The 21,549-nt window shown below is 44.5% G+C and overlaps 1 protein-coding gene across 7 annotated transcripts in view; it reads left to right on the top strand.

The window, feature by feature from the left end:
• The window catches only part of LOC146081108 (sodium channel protein type 5 subunit alpha-like), a 388,187-nt gene that overhangs the window by 196,269 nt on the left and 170,369 nt on the right, over positions 1-21,549 (top strand). For all 7 annotated transcript variants that reach the window (XM_083189076.1, XM_083189080.1, XM_083189078.1 and 4 more), the window contains exons 8-12: positions 4,690-4,753; positions 10,018-10,159; positions 10,497-10,694; positions 14,219-14,404; positions 15,926-16,309. In XM_083189076.1, the coding sequence (XP_083045202.1) occupies positions 4,690-4,753; positions 10,018-10,159; positions 10,497-10,694; positions 14,219-14,404; positions 15,926-16,309 (974 nt within the window). The remainder of the gene's footprint in view (positions 1-4,689; positions 4,754-10,017; positions 10,160-10,496; positions 10,695-14,218; positions 14,405-15,925; positions 16,310-21,549) is intronic.

Raw genomic sequence — 21,549 nt, 5'->3', positions numbered from 1 at the left:
TGGGATGTGAAAATGAAAAATTTAATTTTTTACACAAAAATGCAGTTCTGGCTCAAAATTTTTCATTTTCACAAGGAATGAAGGAGACAAAGCACCCCAAAATCTGTGCCCCAATTTCTCCCGAGTACGGCAATGCCTCATATGTGACCAAAAAATACCATTTGGGTGCATGGCAGGACTCATAAGGGAAGGAGTGATATTTTGATTTTGCAGCACAGATTCTGGTGGAATGAATGGTGGGTGCTATGTCGCATTAGCAAGACCCCCGAAGCACCAATACAGTGGAACCCCCCACAAGTGACCCCATTTTGCAAACTACACCCCTCAGGGAATTCATCTAGGGGTATAGTGTACATTTCAAACCCCCAGGGGTTTCACCAATTGTGGTACAACTGGGCTGTGAAAATGAAAAATTACATTTTTTACACAAAAATGCAGTTCTGGCTCAAAATTTTTCATTTTCACAAGGAATGAAGGAGACAAAGCACCCCAAAATCTGTGCCCCAATTTCTCCCGAGTACGGCAATGCCTCATATGTGACCAAAAAATACCATTTGGGTGCATGGCAGGACTCAGAAGGGAAGGAGTAATATTTGGATTTTGCCGCACAGATTCTGGTGGAATGAATGGTGGGTGCTATGTCGCATTAGCAAGTTCCCCGAAGCACGGTGAAATGATGAACCTAATAATCCATAGATGTGTGGTATATTTTAAAGCACTCCTTCATACATAGGCCGGGTTTGTCGGGGCAAGTTTCACAGTGGAAAATAGTTTGCTTTCGTATTCCCTTTTTATAGCAAACTTTGCACCTTTTTTGTGTCCTGCCCTTTTTTCCAGTGGAGGGGATTTTGTTAGGAAAATGCTGCCCTGATACAATACGGGGGCCAGTACTAGAAGTACTGGGGCCAGTACTAGAAGTACTGGGGCTCTCTGCCTGCTGGTTCCCAAATATTAGGCCCTTTATGACTTCCTCTTGAAAGTGCATAAATGTCCCCGTTTGGCTGGTAGAACGGAATAGTACGTAAGCGTTATACAGTGCCATCTGGATGATATACACGGCCAGCTTCTTATACCAGATTTTTGTTTTCCGCAGGGCACTGTACGGCTTCAGTACCTGATCTGAAAGATCCTCTCCGCCCATGTACTTATTGTAATCAAGGATACAAATAGGTTTTGAGGTGTGGGTACTGGTACCTCGTACAGGGACGGAGGTGGTACTGTCTCCGTGAATTGTTGTCAGTATAAGGACATCCCTCTTGTCCTTATATTTGACCAACAACATATTTTCGGTGCATATTCCCCTGCTTTCACCCTTTCTCAGTAATTGGGCAACGTGCGTTTTTGGGAGGCCTCTTTGGTTCTTGCGCACAGTACCGCAAGCTGCTGTACCTCTTGAACCAAGGGCCTTAAACAGGGGGATGCTGGTGTAAAAGTTATCCACATAGAGGTGATAACCCTTATCCAGGAAGGGGTGCACTAAATCCCAGACAATCTTTCCACTAACACCTACGAGGGAGGGGGGGCATTCTGGCGGTTCAATTCTTGTGTCCTTCCCTTCATATACCCTAAACCTGTGGGTGTACCCTGAGGTACTTTCGCACAGCTTATACATTTTTATGCCATACCTTGCCCTCTTATTGGGAAGGTACTGGCGGAATTTAACCCTTCCTTTAAAATGTATAAGTGACTCGTCTACACAAATGAATTTTTGGGGGATGTACATCTCAGCAAATTTGGCGCTGAAATGATCAATGACCGGCCTGACTTTAAATAGCCGGTCAAAGGTGGGATCATCTCTGGGTGGGCACTGTGCATTATCGTTGTAATGCAAAAATTTAAGGATTGTCTCAAAACGAGTCCGGGTCATGGCCATACGATGAAGTGGGGTGCTGTACAGAACATCTGTACTCCAATATTGCCTAATTTCTGGCTTTTTAACTATGCCCATATGTAACACCAGACCCCAAAACGTCATCATCTCTACTGCATCTACAGGGGTCCACCTAGCAAATGATGACGTGGGGTTTTGGGCAATAAACTGCTGGGCATATAAATTACTTTGGTCCACCATTAAATTTATAAAATCATCAGAGAAAAAGACTTTGAAAAGTTAATTTCTTTGAGGCCTGTACTATCAAATTGGATTCCTGGGTTGGCCAAAAACTCAGGAACCTGGGGCTCAAAATTGTCTGGTGGTGGGGTCCATATGAGATCAATCATTGGGGGGGGGGTCTCAGCTGCTCTACGGGGGCGTCTTTGAGGGGGTCCCTCATCACTAGAGAAGAAAGAGGAGCTTAAGACAAATGCCAATTCATCGCTTACTTCACTGGCTGTGTCAGTGTCAGAGGCAAGAAGGGCATATGCCTCCTCCGCTGAAAACAGTCTTTGCGATGATTGGGACATTTTTATTATTTTTAAGTGTAGTGTTTCAACACGTGTATAGTGTAGGGGGGGGGGTACAAACTTTTCAACACGGGGGGTATGTAGTGTGTATGTAGTGCTTTAACACGTGTAAGTTTAAAAGAAAAAAAAAAAAAGCTCCTGCGCCAAAAATTTAGCACAGATGTTGGTCAGTAACGTCCATCACTGATCAGCGCTCAAAAAAAAATTATATCAACCCTGTGCCAAAAATGCTGTTCAGTGATGTACGTCACTGATCAGTGCTCAGCGGCCACAGGACACCCACAAAAGCAACGTGGGTGTAAAAACAATTTAAAAAAAAAAAAACACAGCACTCTCCAAAAAAAAGCAATAAAAAAAAACTGCTGAAAAAAAATTATATCAACCCTGTGCCAAAAATGCTGTTCAGTGATGTACGTCACTGATCAGCGCTCAGCGGCCACAGGACACCCACAAAAGCAACGTGGGTGTAAAAACAATTTAAAAAAAAAAACCCACAGCACTCTCAAAAAAAAAAACAAATTAAAATAAACTGCTGAAAAAAAATTATATCAACCCTGTGCCAAAAATGCTGTTCAGTGATGTACGTCACTGATCAGCGCTCAGCGGCCACAGGACACCCACAAAAGCACCGTGGGTGTAAAAATAAAACCCCACAGCACTCTCCAAAAAAAAAAAACTGCTGATCAGTGATGCAACACTGTGATGCAACACAGTGATGCAACACTGATTAGCAGTGAGGGGCAGCAGGCACACAACTGTGGGTGCAACCTGACAGGGTATATATAAAAAAAAAAAACCTGCACCCCAAAAAAAGGTGCTGATCACTTAGTTTATAGTGATCAGCACAAAAGGGGGGCAGCAGGGGGGAGCAGATACAAAATTATAGCACAAAATAATAGCACACAATTTAAATCTCTGCCACAATGACGTTGCTGCAGCAGCAGCAGCAGCAACACAAGGAAGTCACAAGGAAGTCACACCAGGAGCTGGCAGCACGGATGCCACCAACGATCAGGTCAGTATAGGGCACAGATGGGCACGGAGACCGCTCTGCACGCTGTTCCTGACCGGAATGGCGGCTGCAGGGCTGTCTCCGTTACCTCATCTGAGGTGAAATGGCTGTGATTGGTCCGTCGGTCCGAAGGACCAATCACAGCCTTTTGGGGGCAGGTGGGGTGAGGTGGGGTGACACCAGTGTCACCCTTACACCCGGTGGTGATTGGTGCTGTACTTTACAGCACCAATCACCACCGATCCCTGTGTCACCGGCGAACGTTATTCGCCGGTACACAGAAAACGCTGTAATTGGCTGTTCACATTGAACAGCCAATCACAGCGATCGCCGAACGGGGGGGGGGGGGGGTATCGCTGACCCCCCTGGGCAATGAGGGAAGATGTCTGCTGTCAGGGACAGCAGACATCGTCCCTCTGTCACCGCATCTCTAGACGCGGTGGCACTTTAAAGTCATGACGTACATTTACGCCATGTGTCGGGAAGTACATCCCGGCCATGACGTAAATGTACGTCAAATGTCGGGAAGGGGTTAAAACAGAATTTATTTGTGTTTTTTTTACTATGGGTGAGATGTACTAAGCCTTGAAAAGTGATAAAATGGAGAGCGATAAACCACCAACCAATCAGATCCTACATACAGTACCATTATTTAAACACAGCCTGTGACACAGCAGTTAGGAGCTGATTGGCTGGTGGTTTATCACTCTCCATTTTATCACTTTTCAAGCTTAGTGCATCTGGCCCCAAGATTCCTATAGCCATTGTTTTATTGACCCTGGGCACCATTAACCCTAGCTGTGCCACTGCCCTCTTGCCAAACAATAGGATTGACCCATACATGACCAGCTTCACTGCAAAGATGGGTTACTACACTGTGCAAAACAAAATGTTCCTTTACTATGAATATATATATATATATATATATATATATATATATATAGATGTTTCCAGATGTTTCTATTTCTTCATTTCTACAGTGATAGAAGATGAATGACCTAATAGAATTAACCCTAGAATGTCTGTGTGTGCGTGTCCATTTGGTAGGGAATATAGCTTGTAAGCTCCCCTGGGGCAGGTACTGATGTGAATGTTCAACTATACTCTGTAAAGCGCTGCTGAATATGTGTGCGCTATATAAGAAACTGTTAATAAATAAATAGGATGTATCACTATACATATACCACCAAAAAATGTAATGATATATATTTATCAGCATTTATGATGTCTTGTTTGTCTACCAAAAAATAAAATGTATTTTTTTTTTTCCATAGAGAATATTTTCAAAAAACCTGGAGCAAAAGATGCATTGCTTTGTGGGAATAGCAGTGACGCCGGGTAAGATGCATGATTATTATTTATTAATGCATTAAAGTTTAGTCATTTTAGTTTGTGCATAATGCTGTAATGAGAAAGAGTATATACAATACATATCTTAGTTGCTGGTTTTAAATACTCCCCATCAGGAGATGCCGGTGCCACATTACTGGGAGGGGGCATAAGTGTGCAGAGGGACTTCATAAGTGGTGTTTGGCTCGAGGAATGGCCCTTATTCAGATCTGATCGCAGTACAAATTTGTTCTCAAAATGGGCAAAACCATGTGTACTGCAGGTGGGGCAGATGTAACATGTATAGAGAGAGCTAGATTTGTGTGAGTTATTTTTGTTTCTGTGCAGGGTAAATACTGACTGCATTATTTGTACACTGCAATTTAGATTTCAGTTTCAACAAACCCCAGCCAAATGTAAACCTCTCTGCACATTACATCTGCCCCACCTGCAGTTCACATGTTTTTTCCCATTTTGAGAACAAATTTATACTGAGACCAGAACTGAATAAGGGCCATTGTGTATTGTGTGTATTGTGTGTGTGTGTGTGTGTTGGGGGGGGTTATTCTGCAGTTATTGTCCTACTTATTCTACAGGGGAAGTTCATGAAATATTTTACCCAATAACAAATTCCCCTCGCAGTGACCTTACACTGAAGTGTCTAGTGGTTATCTTTCCTGTATATGGGGCACATTATGTCACACAGAGCCCCAAGTCAGCACACTGTACCACAGTATAAACATCATGCCATACAGTGTCTCCATTATGACCATAGGCAAATCTAGGGGGTGGTCCAGGAGGTGCGCCCGTTATGTAGCTGAGGGATGGGGCTTTCCAACGAGCCCAGCCCCGTGTCTCTAGCCCCCTGGGAACCGGAGATACGGCCAGGCAAAGCTGGAACATTTTCCCTATAGGATAACATGGCACCCGCTAATTCCGACCCCCACCCAGTTCAACGGCTGCCAGTTCCCCCTTCACTGAAGCTCGAGGTTGATCTCAGTCTAACCCAAATCGCTGGGCCTTCAATATGATACTAGGCTGGTCCATATGGGTTAATTAGTTCCAGGGATATTGAGGTTAAACCGTTTTTTTAATTTCTTAAATGTAATTTCATGGCTGTTCATGTTCTTTGAGGGCAGATTTCTCTGGAACCAAACAGCCCAGTTTCACGGGACCAAAATCATTCGAAGCCAACTCAAAAGTTCTTCTATATGATACTGGTCTCATGTAAATGGGTCATTTGGTTCCGAAGATATAGCTGGTTGGTTATAGGGGGGTAGGGAGAGGGGAGTGGTTGTCTCTCCCTCTCACACTAGACTGTGTGGGGCCAGCCTGGGAATGTCCCAGCATGATACTGGGACCATATTCCTGGGTAAATCCCTGCATTTTCTGTTGTGAAAGGGGTATTATTTCAAACAGCCGTGACCTGCAATGCTCTGAATACAGCCGGCAGCCCCCTGCTCTCTGCCCAGCTGTCAATGACTGTCACCCCTACAGCTTCCACTCCAATTCTTCTCCCCGCTTTCACATCAGCCCGCCCCCCCTTTAATCATGTGGTGCCGGCGCCCGGCGTGCTCCCACAACGTCACGCACAACAACATTGCGCACAATATTTCAAATGTCCACTCGGCTAGAGGGGACACCAGGAGGAGAGTGGGAGCGTGCTCTGCGCTCTGCTCCTCTCCCCATAGAAGCAGCTGCACCGCTCTCCATCTCTTCCTGCCGCATCCCCCCCATCATGATGTGTGGCACAATGTGTAATGGGCATTATGGTGTGTGGCCTTATATGTAATTGGCATTACGGCGTGTGGCACAATGTGTAATGCCTATTACGGAGTTTGCTAAAATGTGCGAGTGGATGCGGTGCACTTCAAACTGTGTCCATGGTGACTGTGCCGACATTCAGGTAAAAAAAGGTGAAAAACCCCATGTCGACCTTTTGACTGTCGACCTTGCCCATGTCAACCTAATGCTTGTGTCGAGTTAATGTCATGTCGACCTAGACCAATGTCGACCTAGTTCCATGTCGACCTTGACCCATGTCAACCTTAACCCATGTCGACATTGCTGCATGTCGACCTAGTGGTATCGACCCAATGCTTGTCAACCTAGTTGTTGTAGACCAAAGATCCACACCCAATCCATTGAGGCCTGAAATTCTTGAAGCTCCTGGATAGTCCAGAATTATAGGTAAGTATGTCTTTATTCCAGTGGTTCCCAAACTTTTTTGAATCACGGTGCCCTAGAGCATCAAAATATTTTCAAGCTACCCCTAGGCCAAATGCTTCTAATCGAAATTCAGAAAAAAAATATTAAATGAAGTGCATTGTGTTTATACTGAATTAGGGTGGCCAATCCCGGGATCGGGATCGGCGGGATCCCGGGATTTGGCCCCTAAAACGCTGGGATTTCAATCCCGGGATTGGAGTTTCCAATCCCGGGATTTTCGGGATTAGACTGCGCATGCGCAATCTAATGCCGGGCAGCGTCTGAGCGCGTGCTCAGACGCTGCCCGGCTTCTCCCTTACCCGGCAGTATGGCTCTGCGCAGCGTGACGAGGCCAGAGGTCACGCTGCGCAGGCCAAGTAGCAGCAGACGCACACACAGCCGTCCAACATGACACGCCCGCCCGCCTGCCTCCTGTATCCTGCCTGCCCGGCTCCTGCTGCTCACCCGCCCGCCTCCCGGCTGCTCACCCGCCCGCCTCCCGGCATCAATCAGCCGCCCACCCTCCCAGCTTCACCGACCACCCTCCCGGCCACACGGCACCGCACATGTAAGTAAATATGCGGGGCGGACGGGGCAGGTTTTTTAATCAGGGAAGCCAATCCCGGGATCCCGGGAATCCCGGGATCGGGAATTTTTCAATTTTTTCGAATTCCGGGATTGAAAAAATGCTCCGAGATTGGCAACCCTATACTGAATGTCACAGTTATTTGGTGAGGGACAGGATTTGCTCCTGTTTGTCCACATATATTATGATTGGCAGCCACAAGCACTGGTTTTGCCTGGTACATTGACCATAATATGAATTGTTCTTGGACCACCAACCCAAGGCACCCCTACAGGTGTCCTGAGGCACCCCTGGGTGCCTAGGCACACAGTTTGGGAACCACTGCTTTAATCTATGTGATTTACAGTATTGTGACCTTAATTGCCTTCCTATTGAGGCCTCAACAGACCTTGATGAATCATTCCTAATGTGTGTGAATATGTTGCTGTATTAGGATGAAGTAAGTGGTTTAGAAAAGTTTAGTCATTGAGAGTTGTAAATAAATACATAAAACAGTAGAACTGTCTGACTAAAATGCAGGCTTAAAGCATAAATTGAATTACTCAGAAGTTGGAGTCAAGGCTGTGTACACATGAAATAAAATCTGTATTAATAAACTCACCATTGGGTATCTTTATGCATAACCTTTAACAAACCTAACTTGAAACAACTTAACTTTATTAACTTAACACTAAAATAAAGACACAGACGCTGGCGTTTCAAAACTGAATGTCAAATTTTTTGATTGACAGATATAATCTGACTATAAATGGTGGCGGCACTAAAGAATGGTTATTGAAAAGAGGGGGTAAGATCACCACATGCCATTCACACACCGTTGGTGATCAACTCTCCCATCGCAACCCACCCGTGCAGATGGTGTAGCCCAGAGGCATGGATATCGATGTCGGGAGAGCGCACCCACTATCTACATACAATTGCATATAAACAAGGACCGTTCTTTACCGCCACCGAGAAATAGAAAAATAGGGATGGGAGGGTGGGGAAAAAACTTCCAGAGAGGCAGATCACCTGACTTACAACTCCTCCCCTGTCCCTGGTTGGCTATTCCTTTACTCATCAGATAACCTTAACAACTTTGCTACTTAAAGTGACAGCATCTCAGAACCCTTCAGTGGTTTATGTCACCTCTTTGCTTAATCAGCCTTCGGTTTTCCTAAACTTAAAAAACTTTTGGCCTTCATTATGCTGCTCCTTCCACTGGTCTGGTCTTCAGAGCCTTCATATTCTTTGACAGTAGAAGGATGCCCATACGTCTTGAGGGGATGAAGGTATTTCACAGCATCTCCTGGCCACGTGGAGATGGAAAAGTCATTCAAAGATGCTTCTGTAGATGGAATTCATTTAACACACTATTTATAATAAATATCAAGTCATGGCATCCGTTATGAGTCTCTAAATGCTAAGTTACGTGCATGGTTAGATTAGTCTTTCCTTCCTAAATATTATTTTAATTAGTGTGGTGGGCATCTTAGATGTATCGCTAATGTAGGTAATGTAGTAAACCTAAATGGGGTAATGTACTATGATGGGAGTTCCATCAGATGGGATGTTGCAGTAAATAGACCCCAAAGGTGGTTGAATGGTAAAAAGGGTAATATTGAGAGTTAAGGGCTTATTCTGGTTGATTCACACACAAGTCCACCAAATCCCGCCTTTCGAATTCCCAGCCGCCCACCCCACCCCCCTTCGCAGTGTGGGTTCACCCACACAGGCTGCAAATGGATGTTAAGCATAAACATCCATTCGCAGGCTTCGGGACACACCCACATCTTTCGATGGCGCCTGCCCCCTGCACCCACATCATGGCGTCATTACCATGAGAATGCTGGGCATTCCCAAAGAGTAATGGGGCAGTCTGGCGCCCCTGCCCCCCCCTCCCCACACGCCGTGTAGGGTGACTGCATCCGGTGAATCAAAAGTCCGTAAACGCACAACATCGGTCCTCCGTGCGAATGCACAGAGGACCGAACGGATCAGAATAAGGGCCTTAATCTGCAGTACTCTATTTATATCATTACTGGGGATGTATGCTCAAAAGATTGAGTTTATCACTGCACTGTATATTTTAAACAATAGATTATTTGTTGTTATATGTGTTGATATGTGTTGTTTACAAGTAGTTTTTTTAATGTATGGTGTCGAAGACAATATTGTGGGGGAGATGTATTAAGCCTAAAGAGGTGGAGAAGGTGCCCATAGCAACCAATTAGGTGGCCAAGCAGGACCCAGGCAAGGTGCAATGTTCAGTTAAGAATATAAAGGGAGATGTAGTATCAAACCTTCGGAAAAGCATAGGTGGTCAATAAGTGTTCCATAGCATTTCGTTAGCACTCTACAAAATTATAGGTAGAGGTTGATTGGTTGCTATGGGCATCTGCTTTTCCAGTCTTTAAAAGCTTTGATGTATCTCATGGAGACAACAAGGAATTTGCATGTGAAAGTTATGGCATTTGCTTTGTCTCTGTGCTCACATTAGGAAGTGTCCTGAAGGCTATGTTTGTCTGAAGGTTGGGAAGAACCCTAATTACGACTACACCAGTTTTGATACATTTGGCTGGGCTTTCCTCTCTCTCTTCCGACTTATGACACAGGACTACTGGGAGAACTTATATCAACAGGTGAGAATCTTTTGGGGTTTATTGCTAAGAGTGGAGCCCATCTGAGCCATAACTTTTGTTCTAGTTTCAGAGCTCAGCTACTTAAACCACTTATGCTTTCTATGATCAGTTTATTGAATGAATCCAGCATGGCCGCCTTTAGTCACACATTCCATTCCAACCAGTTGTCCCAGAAACTTTGGAGCACTAGCAACATCTTGGTCATCTGATGATGTCACACAGATACCATTAACATTCCTCACCATCCTGGATCTTTTATCTAGACATACTGTATGTATAGATGATATGTTTCCGTGTACATCTAAATCTCATCTTGGTCATTTCTATATCCTTTCAGACTCTCAGGGCTTCAGGGAAGACGTATATGATATTTTTTGTATTCGTCATCTTTTTGGGTTCCTTTTACTTGGTGAACTTGATCCTTGCTGTGGTTGCCATGGCGTATGAAGAGCAGAACCAAGCCACCATTGCTGAGGCAGAGAAAAAGGAAAAGGAGTTTCAGCAAGCTATGGAGCAACTAAAGAAGGAGCAAGAGGTTAATATATGCATGTACTACACCATAATAGGTGCTACAATTCTATAACACCCAAAATGCTGCATTATATAGTACTTTCTCTATTAATGCAATAAACAGTAATATATGGCAACCTTCTGACAATGCTGCAGTATCAGATGTATGCATATTAAGGGGGCGATTCTCTAACACAGAAATGCGTTAAAAACCCTGTTATCTGGGTTTTTAACGCATTTCTGAATGCTCTAACCCCCCTCCACAGTGTCACCGCTGTGGAGGGAAGCCTATGGGCTTCTTACCGCAGCGCTGTGTGAGGGATCCGTCACGGATCCCTCCCAGCATACCCTGCGGCAGGCTCTTATCGCAAGAGCTGTCCCTTGCGTTAATAACCGCATATGTTAGAGCATATGTGGTTATTAATAATGCGATGTCCGGCGAGAGAGGGCTGCTGATGTTACAACATCCCGCCCTAAGTGTTTATTATAATTTATTTGTAAGAAAAGTTTTATTGTTCCTCAGTGAGAAAAACAAAATAGCAATCTAGCAAATATGATACCTTTTAATGGCTAACAAAAATAAATGTTGTTAAAATGCAAGCTTTCGAGACTTCTTAGGTCTCTTCCTCAGGCATGGTATAACAAGGTGTGTGAAGAACCACATATATATACACAGCAGAGTAGGAACAAGATGTGATAGATGGACATTCTTAAGATCAAAACAAAACAACAGAAACCTTTTAGTTCCATGTGTGTGCGGTACATTCTGGTATCCTCCATTTAGTCAAAAGAAAAAAGTTTGGTACCGTGTTAGCCAGTTGATAAGAAAAGTTTTATTGTTCCTCAGTGAGAAAAACAAAATAGCAATCTAGCAAATATGATACCTTTTAATGGCTAACAAAAATAAATGTTGTTAAAATGCAAGCTTTCGAGACTTCTTAGGTCTCTTCCTCAGGCATGGTATAACAAGGTGTGTGAAGAACCACATATATATACACAGCAGAGTAGGAACAAGATGTGATAGATGGACATTCTTAAGATCAAAACAAAACAACAGAAACCTTTTAGTTCCATGTGTGTGCGGTACATTCTGGTATCCTCCATTTAGTCAAAAGAAAAAAGTTTGGTACCGTGTTAGCCAGTTGATAAGAAAAGTTTTATTGTTCCTCAGTGAGAAAAACAAAATAGCAATCTAGCAAATATGATACCTTTTAATGGCTAACAAAAATAAATGTTGTTAAAATGCAAGCTTTCGAGACTTCTTAGGTCTCTTCCTCAGGCATGGTATAACAAGGTGTGTGAAGAACCACATATATATACACAGCAGAGTAGGAACAAGATGTGATAGATGGACATTCTTAAGATCAAAACAAAACAACAGAAACCTTTTAGTTCCATGTGTGTGCGGTACATTCTGGTATCCTCCATTTAGTCAAAAGAAAAAAGTTTGGTACCGTGTTAGCCAGTTGATAAGAAAAGTTTTATTGTTCCTCAGTGAGAAAAACAAAATAGCAATCTAGCAAATATGATACCTTTTAATGGCTAACAAAAATAAATGTTGTTAAAATGCAAGCTTTCGAGACTTCTTAGGTCTCTTCCTCAGGCATGGTATAACAAGGTGTGTGAAGAACCACATATATATACACAGCAGAGTAGGAACAAGATGTGATAGATGGACATTCTTAAGATCAAAACAAAACAACAGAAACCTTTTAGTTCCATGTGTGTGCGGTACATTCTGGTATCCTCCATTTAGTCAAAAGAAAAAAGTTTGGTACCGTGTTAGCCAGTTGATAAGAAAAGTTTTATTGTTCCTCAGTGAGAAAAACAAAATAGCAATCTAGCAAATATGATACCTTTTAATGGCTAACAAAAATAAATGTTGTTAAAATGCAAGCTTTCGAGACTTCTTAGGTCTCTTCCTCAGGCATGGTATAACAAGGTGTGTGAAGAACCACATATATATACACAGCAGAGTAGGAACAAGATGTGATAGATGGACATTCTTAAGATCAAAACAAAACAACAGAAACCTTTTAGTTCCATGTGTGTACATTGTCCGCATATTATGCATCATGTAATATGTGTAATGTATTATGTCAGTAATATGCAATCCCATGCAAGATATCAGCTGGCATGGGCGTAACTAGTACTCTGTGGGCCCCATAGCAATATTTTTTAAAGGCCCACCATTGTCATTACTACAGTGTTGTAGAGGAGGTGAGGGTTGTAGAGGAGGAGATGGAGTGTAGAGAAGGAAAGGGGGTGTAGAAGAGGAGATGGGAGGGGTAGAGCAGGAGATGGGGGTTCTAGAGGAGGAAAAAAGAGGGTTGTAGAGGAGAGGGGGTGTAGAGGAGAGGGTGGGGGGTAGAGAAAGAGAGGGGGTTGTAGGAGAGGAGGGGGGTTGTAGGAGGGGGGTTGTAGTGGAGGGAGAGCAGGGGTTTGAAACTGTAGTTAAGTTATTAATCCATCCTCTCCCCTCAGTCATAGTGCATGTACATCTGGTTGCGTTCCTTCTGTGCTGGGCCTCCTACTCCGATCCCCAGCTTGAGACCTCCTTCTCTAGAGGAGTGTCGGGCCTCCTCCCACAAATCCGTGGTGCCAGGTTTTCTTCTCATAGCACTGGGCCTCCTCCTCTTTGCAATCCCCGGAGCATGGCCTCCTCCTCCCCGCGATCCCCGGTGCGGTGCCTCCTTCCTGCAAACCCCTAGCGCGGTGCCTCCTACTCCTCCATGCAAACCCTGGAGCGGTGCCTTCTTCTCCCTGCAAACCATGGCTCGTTTTTCCTCCTCCATGCGATCCCCAGCGCTGTCTTGGCTCAGTTGTTCGTGCAGCTCTGTCGAGAGAGGCGCCTGAGAGATGCAGCCCTGTGCTGTCTGCACCAGGTCTAGTGCACACGCTCTACAGAGCTGCACAACTGATGGAGCCAAGACAGCGCAGCAGCCACTGCACACAACTTAATAAAAAAAAAAACTTCAGGAGGATGCAGGGGAATGCCTGCTGAGCCCTCGGGCCCCTCAAGCATCCGGGCCCCATCGCAGCTGCATTCCTTGCACCCACTGTAGTTACGCCACTGTCAGCTGGCACTGTAACTATGGAGCTATTCTCACTCCACGCCCTGGCAGGGAATGGCATACCGCCTGTTGACACATGTCGGCTAAAAAAAAATTGAAAAACCTATGCCAACATTTTGACTGTCAACCTAGCCATTGTTGACCTAATGCTCGTGTCGACCTTCCATCCATGTCCACATTAGCCATGTCGACTTATTTCACATTTCAACGGAAGCCATGTCAACCTTCAGTGGTTGACCTAATGCATGTCAAGTCAACCCTTGCTGTGTCGACTATACTGAAAATCCATCTCATTGCTTGACTCATAAACAGTGTCTTCTGTCAGACAAGAGGTTGGGTTCCTCCTGTATGTAGGCTCAGGCTACACAATGACTGCCTCTACTGTATGTAGTTGATGGGTATACCATTTGAGCATTGCAGTGGGTATTATTTCCTTTCTATAGAATGGTCAGTGTTTTCTGTGTTTCTTGAGTAGGCACTTGCCAGCAGAGGACCTGATGCTGGATCTCACAGCTCCTGTGAAATGTCGCCTTTCAGTTCCAAAAGTGCCAAAGAAAGAAGAAACCGAAGAAAGAAAAAAAAATCCTCGGAGGTTGACGAGTATAATGATCACATGAGAGGTCACCGAGGAGAGTCTGATGAAGACAGCATGCGGAAGATGGTAACTATACTCTTTACAAATCTATCTTTCCATCTTCAGATGCACAAGCAACTCTGCTGAATAAAATGATATGCCGCATGTGTGTTTTCTGTGCGACTGCAGATGTATGTGCATAGCCGGGAGAGGCAGTGCATGCATGCGTGGTGCATGTGTATGCATGCATGCATGCGCGTGCTCGGCGTGTGCACGCGTGCGAGAAAAGGTCACACGTGTGCACAAATGCCAGAAGCAATTTGGCGGCCCAGTCTGTCTCTGTATCTATCAATCTACACGGTACACTTATACGGTGACCGGGCCGACTTAAGTCGACATAGACACCAAGAAAACATGAAAACTCACATTGACCTTTTTCAAGTTGACCTTTTCAATGTCGATCTAATGCTTATGTCGACCTAATGACCATGTTGACAGAATGCACGTCGACCTATTTCATGTCGACCTAATGACTGTAGACGTAAGTTCTGTTGACCCTATGGCGGGATCCCGGGATTTGGCCCCCAAAATGCCGGGATTTCAATTCCGGGATTGGAGTTTATAATCCCGGGATTTCGGGATAAGACTGCGCATGCGCAGTCTAATGCCGGGCAGCGTCTGAGCACATGCACTGCAAGCAGTGCTGCACAGCGTGACCTCTCAGCGTGACGAGATCAGAGGTCACGCTGCGCAGGCAGAGGTCACGCCGACAGTATGAAGCCGCGCCGCCCGCCCAACTAGCCAGCGGGCCAGCCCACCCAGCGCGCCAGCAAGCAAGCAGCATGGACCACCCATCCCCACACCCAGCAACCCGTCAGTATGATGCTGACCGCGCACCTGGCAACCCACCCGGCAACCCTGCTGCACCTGCAAATGTAAGTAAATGCGGGGCAGCCAGGGTGTTTTTTTATTAGGAAAGGCAATCCCGGGAATCCCAGGATTGAACATTTTTCAATCCCGAATCCCAGGATTGAAAAAAGGATTGGCTTCCCTACCCCTATCTACATAACACTAGTCTGTGCTGCCTCCTGATCAGGGCTGACTCATGCCCCTCATACTAACACACAGTGCCCGTTGAGTGCTCGCTGAGCCCAAATTTGGTTGTGAGTCAAACTATTTCAATGCTCCTTTGAAGATCTCATTCATTCATAAATCATTCATCTTAGCAAAGGAATATGGCCCAAGTGCACCTGTTTGTGTGCGGTGGGAGGAAGTAGCCACTGTTCTAGCCTTTCAAATAAATCAAATGTCATCTCTTTCCGCACCTATTTGTTTGCAGCTAATTTGGATCAGATTAAAGAGCACTCTAGCAGTTCATGACAGCTGTCACGTCACTGTGGGCCTGGACGTTGCCTGAAACACCAGTTGCACTAAAGCAACCTTTACTTACTTTTTGTAACATAATGCATGGCACACATGCATGCAGAACTATAAGAATATAGGAATACAAATATGAATGCCATAGGAATTGAAGTACTATACTGCATCTTAAAGATTTTTTATGCCATTGACTAATTTACTTCATTTTATGTTTTGATGATTTTGTAGTCTCTCCTTGGCATTGGTTTTGGGCCCAGCTCAGCAAAACGCAGGATAAGCCAAGGGAGTATATTTAACTTTCGGATCCGTGGGAGGGATCTTTGCTCAGAGACTGAATTTGCCGATGATGAAGTGAGCAATGCCAGCGACGGTCATAGAGGGTCACTGCTCGTCCCACGTGCTGGAAGACGCCAAAGTGTCCAGAGCCAAACAAGTGCTAATTCCTACCCAAATACCCCTGGATTTACACAGAATGGCAAGAGGAATAGTTCGGTGGATTGTAATGGAGTTGTGTCTTTGGTTGGAGGAGCTGGCACTCACTCCAATCCAGCCTCTCCGGGATCATTACTATTACCAGCCGTCATTGTGGAGAAATCTGGGATGGAAGAAAACGTAAGTTATCCTTTTATGTTTGCGGGGAAACAATATTTAAATTAAATATAATAAAAGTTAAGTTTTATTGTTTGCTGATATCAGATATAAGATGGTGCACCTTATTACTACCTCTTCCTTCTTTTGAGAAATAGGGGGTTATTCTGATTCACTCCTCCTGGCAAATTCCTTCTTAGATGGACAGAACCATGTGCACTGCAGGGGGACAGATGTAACATGTGCAGAGAGAATTAGATTTGGGTGAGTTATTTTGTTTCTTTCCAGGGAAAATACTGGCTGCTGTATTTTTACACTGCAATATACAGTAGATCTCACTTTGAAGAAAAACCACACCCAAATCTAAATCTCTCTGCCCAAGTAACATCTACCCCACCTGCAGTGCACATGGTTTTGTCCATCTAAGAAGGAATTTGCCAGAAGGAGCGACCTAGAATAACCCCCTAGTTATTATTCTGGTAGTTGTTGGCATACCCCCTACAATTATTAACAAAGTTATGATTATATATTGGTAGGTACTTTGGTATAAACCTGCGCGGTACTCCTCTTTGCTACAGTAATGGCTTTGAAAAATGACAGGGGCAGTTTGGTTTTTCAGTGTATGTCTTTACTTTATCTCTTTCCAATGCTATGTGATTTGCAAGCACCTACTTTTGTATGCTAATTGCTGATTATTTCTTATATTATTGCGGTGCTGATCTTACTGGTTTATCTGGCCTAAATCTATTAGTACACTACACTATTACTTACTTGCCTATTTTTGAAAACTAGTCTCAGGGAGATTATAGTTGGTAATATAATTTTGCACAGTGCCCCATTGAGAGGGGGCATGTCATGCTCCACCAAAGGGCGTGTCTAGTTCCATATATGGAGAGATTGTGAAAAGAGATTGGGAACATGGCACCTAGAAGCGTGGGTGCGTACTGCTACATCTGAGAGGAATCTTGTAAAAGGACTTATATCCAAATGTAGATGAGCCCCAAAGCAGTTAGTAAGAGCTACTATACTTGGTAAAGTGCTGGGAAATGGTGCAGAGGATTCAATGTAAATGTATCTATCTCTCATTCCTTTTTCCCTCCAAAATGTAACAGTGTAATGTGGGCTAGGTGACAAGAGGGAGATTGCTAGACTAATGAAGGAGATAGGGAGATTGCTGCTAATTCAGGGAGTCTCCTGCAGAATGCAGGAGGGTAGGCAACTATGCACTATTAATATCTCCACATATGATTATGGATAGCTGCCTAGACTTACCATAGCACTTCCATGCCACTCCCATAAGACTAATTAGTTTTAATGCTAGCGCACACTGGCTGCCCAGTTGCCACTGGGAAATAAAAATTTCACACATCAACAGATAGATCAATCCATTTGAACTTTCTATGCATGGTACAGCACATGTGCAGTTGCATTCTATGGTACATGGCTAATTTGCAGATACCGTGGGATCCGAATCAGAATTAAATAACTAGTAATAGGGTGTGCCGTTTTACTGATCCCACCATGCATGTAGTATTCAAGGACCATTACCGGGATTGTGAAGTGGGTATGAATTGAATTGCAACAGGTAAAAGAGAATATGAATGTACAGCATGAAGGGAGCAAAAGCAATATTGAGGGTCTGCATATTTAATAGCTTGTAAATGATCTTTAGAGCCTTAATATAACTATCTAGTTTTACAAGGCTTATTTAGGTATGAAAGGCAGTAATGCTAACCATTACACCGTCCGCGCTGCTTGGACCGGTGGTACAGGGTACCAGCAACATATTTCTTACTGGTATACCATACTACCCCGTACCAACATACTTGCACCACTGGCCTTCATAAGGTTGTATCAGCCTGAAAATGAACATTCGGTATCAGTGTGTACATTATTGGTGTGATTTGGAATGTTGGTTCAGAGTTATTTGATAAGCAGCGGCCCCAACATATACAAAACCTTTTTCTTTTTTTTTACTGACTGCAGAAACAAAGATTTATGGTAATGAATGCAGTATGAAAGGAGGAGAATAAGGATCTGAGGTGATCCCTCTCCATACTATTTCTATATCAAAGAGCAAGCTGATTTAAGGTTGAACTTTATGGACTCAAGTCTTTTTTCAACCTCAACTACTCTACTGTGTAACTATGCAGCTGATGCCATCTAAAGATTTTTGGTTTTGGACCTTAATAAATAGCAAAATCTCAACATCTTCATACATTGTATGTGCCAATACTGACATAAATGCAGTGCCTCCTGTATTTCTACACAGACCCATGTCATAAATGATCATCGTGGTCGAAGACCTTGATACAGTAGGTGACAGTCCTAAAATGTCACTGTGACATTTTAACTTATTGTTTCTTTTTGGTACGATTTACCAATGACATATTATATGAATATTAGCAAAGCTCCCAACATTTCAGAATAAAAAATATCTGCTCTCGATCCACCCACATCTATGACTCTCGTATTCAATGAGAAAAGAAGATCTATCCATCAATGTGTTCCCACTAGGCAATACAGGTCTAACTTGTGCCTGAAATATATAAATGTTACCAGTTCAAGCTTTTCTGTGGCAGCCGCATCTGCACTTGAGTCACACTCATATCATGCAGAGGTGTGCCAATCCAGATCATGGGAGGAATGTTAGCATCCATTCAGAGGAAGAACTCTGGGAGGCAATGGAGTCATCTGCCGCCGGGCTCCTGCTCTCAAGGGGGCACCTCTCCACCACTGCCAGATTAAATCCATTAATTGAAAGCCATCAAAATTGCTTCTGTGGCTGAGTTCTGAAATACTGTATATATGTGTTCTATATATATATATATATATATATATATATATATATATATATATATATATATATATTTCATAACAGACTGTATATATTTTGAATAACATGGGGTGTGTGTGTGGGGGGGGGGTGGGGGATTAACTAATATGGGTGTGGTGTAGTGTAATAATTCTATATACAGTAAAATAGACAATATGGTCATGCAGAATGCTTACACGCTCAGTATAAAAGTTTCTCTAATGTCGACAGGTAAAAAAGGTTACAAGTAACAAGATTAACAGGTTTTTTTTATCAATACTTGGCCCTTTTACAGTGTGTGACCACGATAAGAGAGAACACATAGACGTTCATGGGCTCACTACAATTGCCATGATTGTGTAAACCATTTGTGTGTTCAACCTTGTCACTTTTTTTTACCTGTTGACCTTTTAACCTGTTACTTGTCAATATTTTAGCCATGTTGACCTTTTGACCATGTTGACTGTTAGTAGTTGACCTTTTGGTTGACTTAAGGTGCCCATACATGGTGCATTTTAACCATTCGATGCGATGCGCGCTCCCGAGGGCATCTCATCGCAAAGTGCAAAAAGTATGTGCTGCACATACTTTTTGTACTACCCTCGCATCGCATGCGATCATCGCACCGTGTATGGCCACCTTTAGACATTGTGGGTGACATTCTATGTGATGCGTTTTTTTGTTTTTTTTGCGATTTTTTTCGTTGTTGACTTTCTCGGCTCCTGATTGGCCGCTAGGCGGTCAATAGAATCAGCCTGAGGAGAGGCGCGGAAGATGAACATCTCTGCGTCTCTCCAGTCCGTGAGCGGGTACCAGCCGGGAGTAGCGCGTCTGGAGCTGAAGATGCCGGGGTCGTCGCCGGGGACCAGGTGAGTAGGATTTCCTTCCTCAGGTACCCCTTAGGATTACTACGGATCCAGGACCCCGGAATCTTCAGCCCAGGAGACTAGCCCCGGAACCAGGACCAAGGCCCCGGAACCGGACTCTTCAGCCCTGGAGCCCCGGACCAGCCCCGGAACCAGGACCAAGGCCCCGGAACCGGACTCTTCAGCCCTGGAGCCCCGGACCCCAGATCCAGGGACCGACCCACGGGCTCAAGGTAGGTAAGTATCAGTATGTGTGGGCTGTGGATGTATTAAACGTTTATTTTTCTGGGTGTCAGTGTGTGTTTTATTTAACTATTTCTTGTACTGTGGAACTATAAGTGCCAGCGGGCCCTTTAATGCCCCGCATGCTGGGACTTGTGGTTCTCCAAGTCCCAGCATGCGGGGTAGGCTTGCTGGGACTCATAGTTCTACAGTATAAGACAATAGTTTTTATTATTTTTTTACACTTTTCATCAGCCCGATGCCCACCGCCCAGGGGCATCGGGGACAGCCCCGGACTTTCAGCATGGGCTGGTAAGTCCTGGAGGGGGGGGACCCCTTCTTTGGGGGGGTCCACACTTCCCCAGGACCCCTGCCCATGCTGACCAGCCAGGGGGATAATGCTTTGGCCGCGGGACCTTATATAATAAGTGTCCCCCGGCTGTGGCATTACCCTGCTGGCTGGTTGGGTCTGGTGCTGGTTCTTGAAATGCAGGGGACCCCTAGTCATTTTGTCCCCCCGTATTTTGGGAACCAGCGCCGGACCTTGAGCCTGGTGCTGGTTTCATTAAATCAAGGGGACCCCTATTTGTCGGGGACCGTGATTTTATGTCACCAGCACCGGCTCAATGAGCCCGGGGCTGGTTATGCTCTGGCGGGGGACCCCGCGCAGTTTTTTTTTTAATTTTAAATTGCGATTTCCTGCAAATGTGCGATTTTCAGACTTGAAAATCGCACATTTTCAGGACTAAAGAAATCGCATCAAATCGCACCTATTCGCACTATTTGGGCCGTTTTTCGCATCTCATTAAATATGCGAAAAACGGCCCAATCTTACGATTTTCAAAAGTGCGATTAGGTGCGATAAAAAACATGCAGATTTTACCGCATCCCATAGAATGTCACCCTGTGTCTCTATAGACTGTATCCTGTTAAATGTCTTCAAGAAAAAAGGGAAGATTTTGTTCATAGCAACCAATACGATTCTAGCTGGATCCCATACTGTTGAAAAGAGATCCTTGTGTGTTGTGTTAGAAGAGGAATAGGGGCAGTGCCCCAGTAGGTCAGTCTGAGTCTGGGTACCCATACTTTTGGAAAGAGATCCTTGTGTCTTGTGTTGCCCTTTGAAGATGAAGATGGGCCCTCAGGCAGTGGTGCCCAACAGGTATTTCCCCTCTTGTGAGCTGTTGGAAAGTTGTGTGTGGTATTGTAAAAACATTGGGTCTGATTCAGACCTGATCGCTAGGCTGCGTATATTTGGAGCCTAGTGAGCAGTTTAAAGCCACCCCGGCAAACATGCCTCCCCGCTGTCGGCCGGGTTCCCTCGATATGGGAACCCGGCCGTGTCATATGTAAACGAGGGC

The sequence above is a fragment of the Crinia signifera genome, chromosome 5 (assembly GCF_055691185.1).
Source record: "Crinia signifera chromosome 5, ASM5569118v1, whole genome shotgun sequence".
Taxonomy (NCBI): domain Eukaryota; kingdom Metazoa; phylum Chordata; class Amphibia; order Anura; family Myobatrachidae; genus Crinia; species Crinia signifera.
Note: the sequence above shows the minus strand (reverse complement) of the source record. Positions and strands in the feature narration are given on the sequence as shown.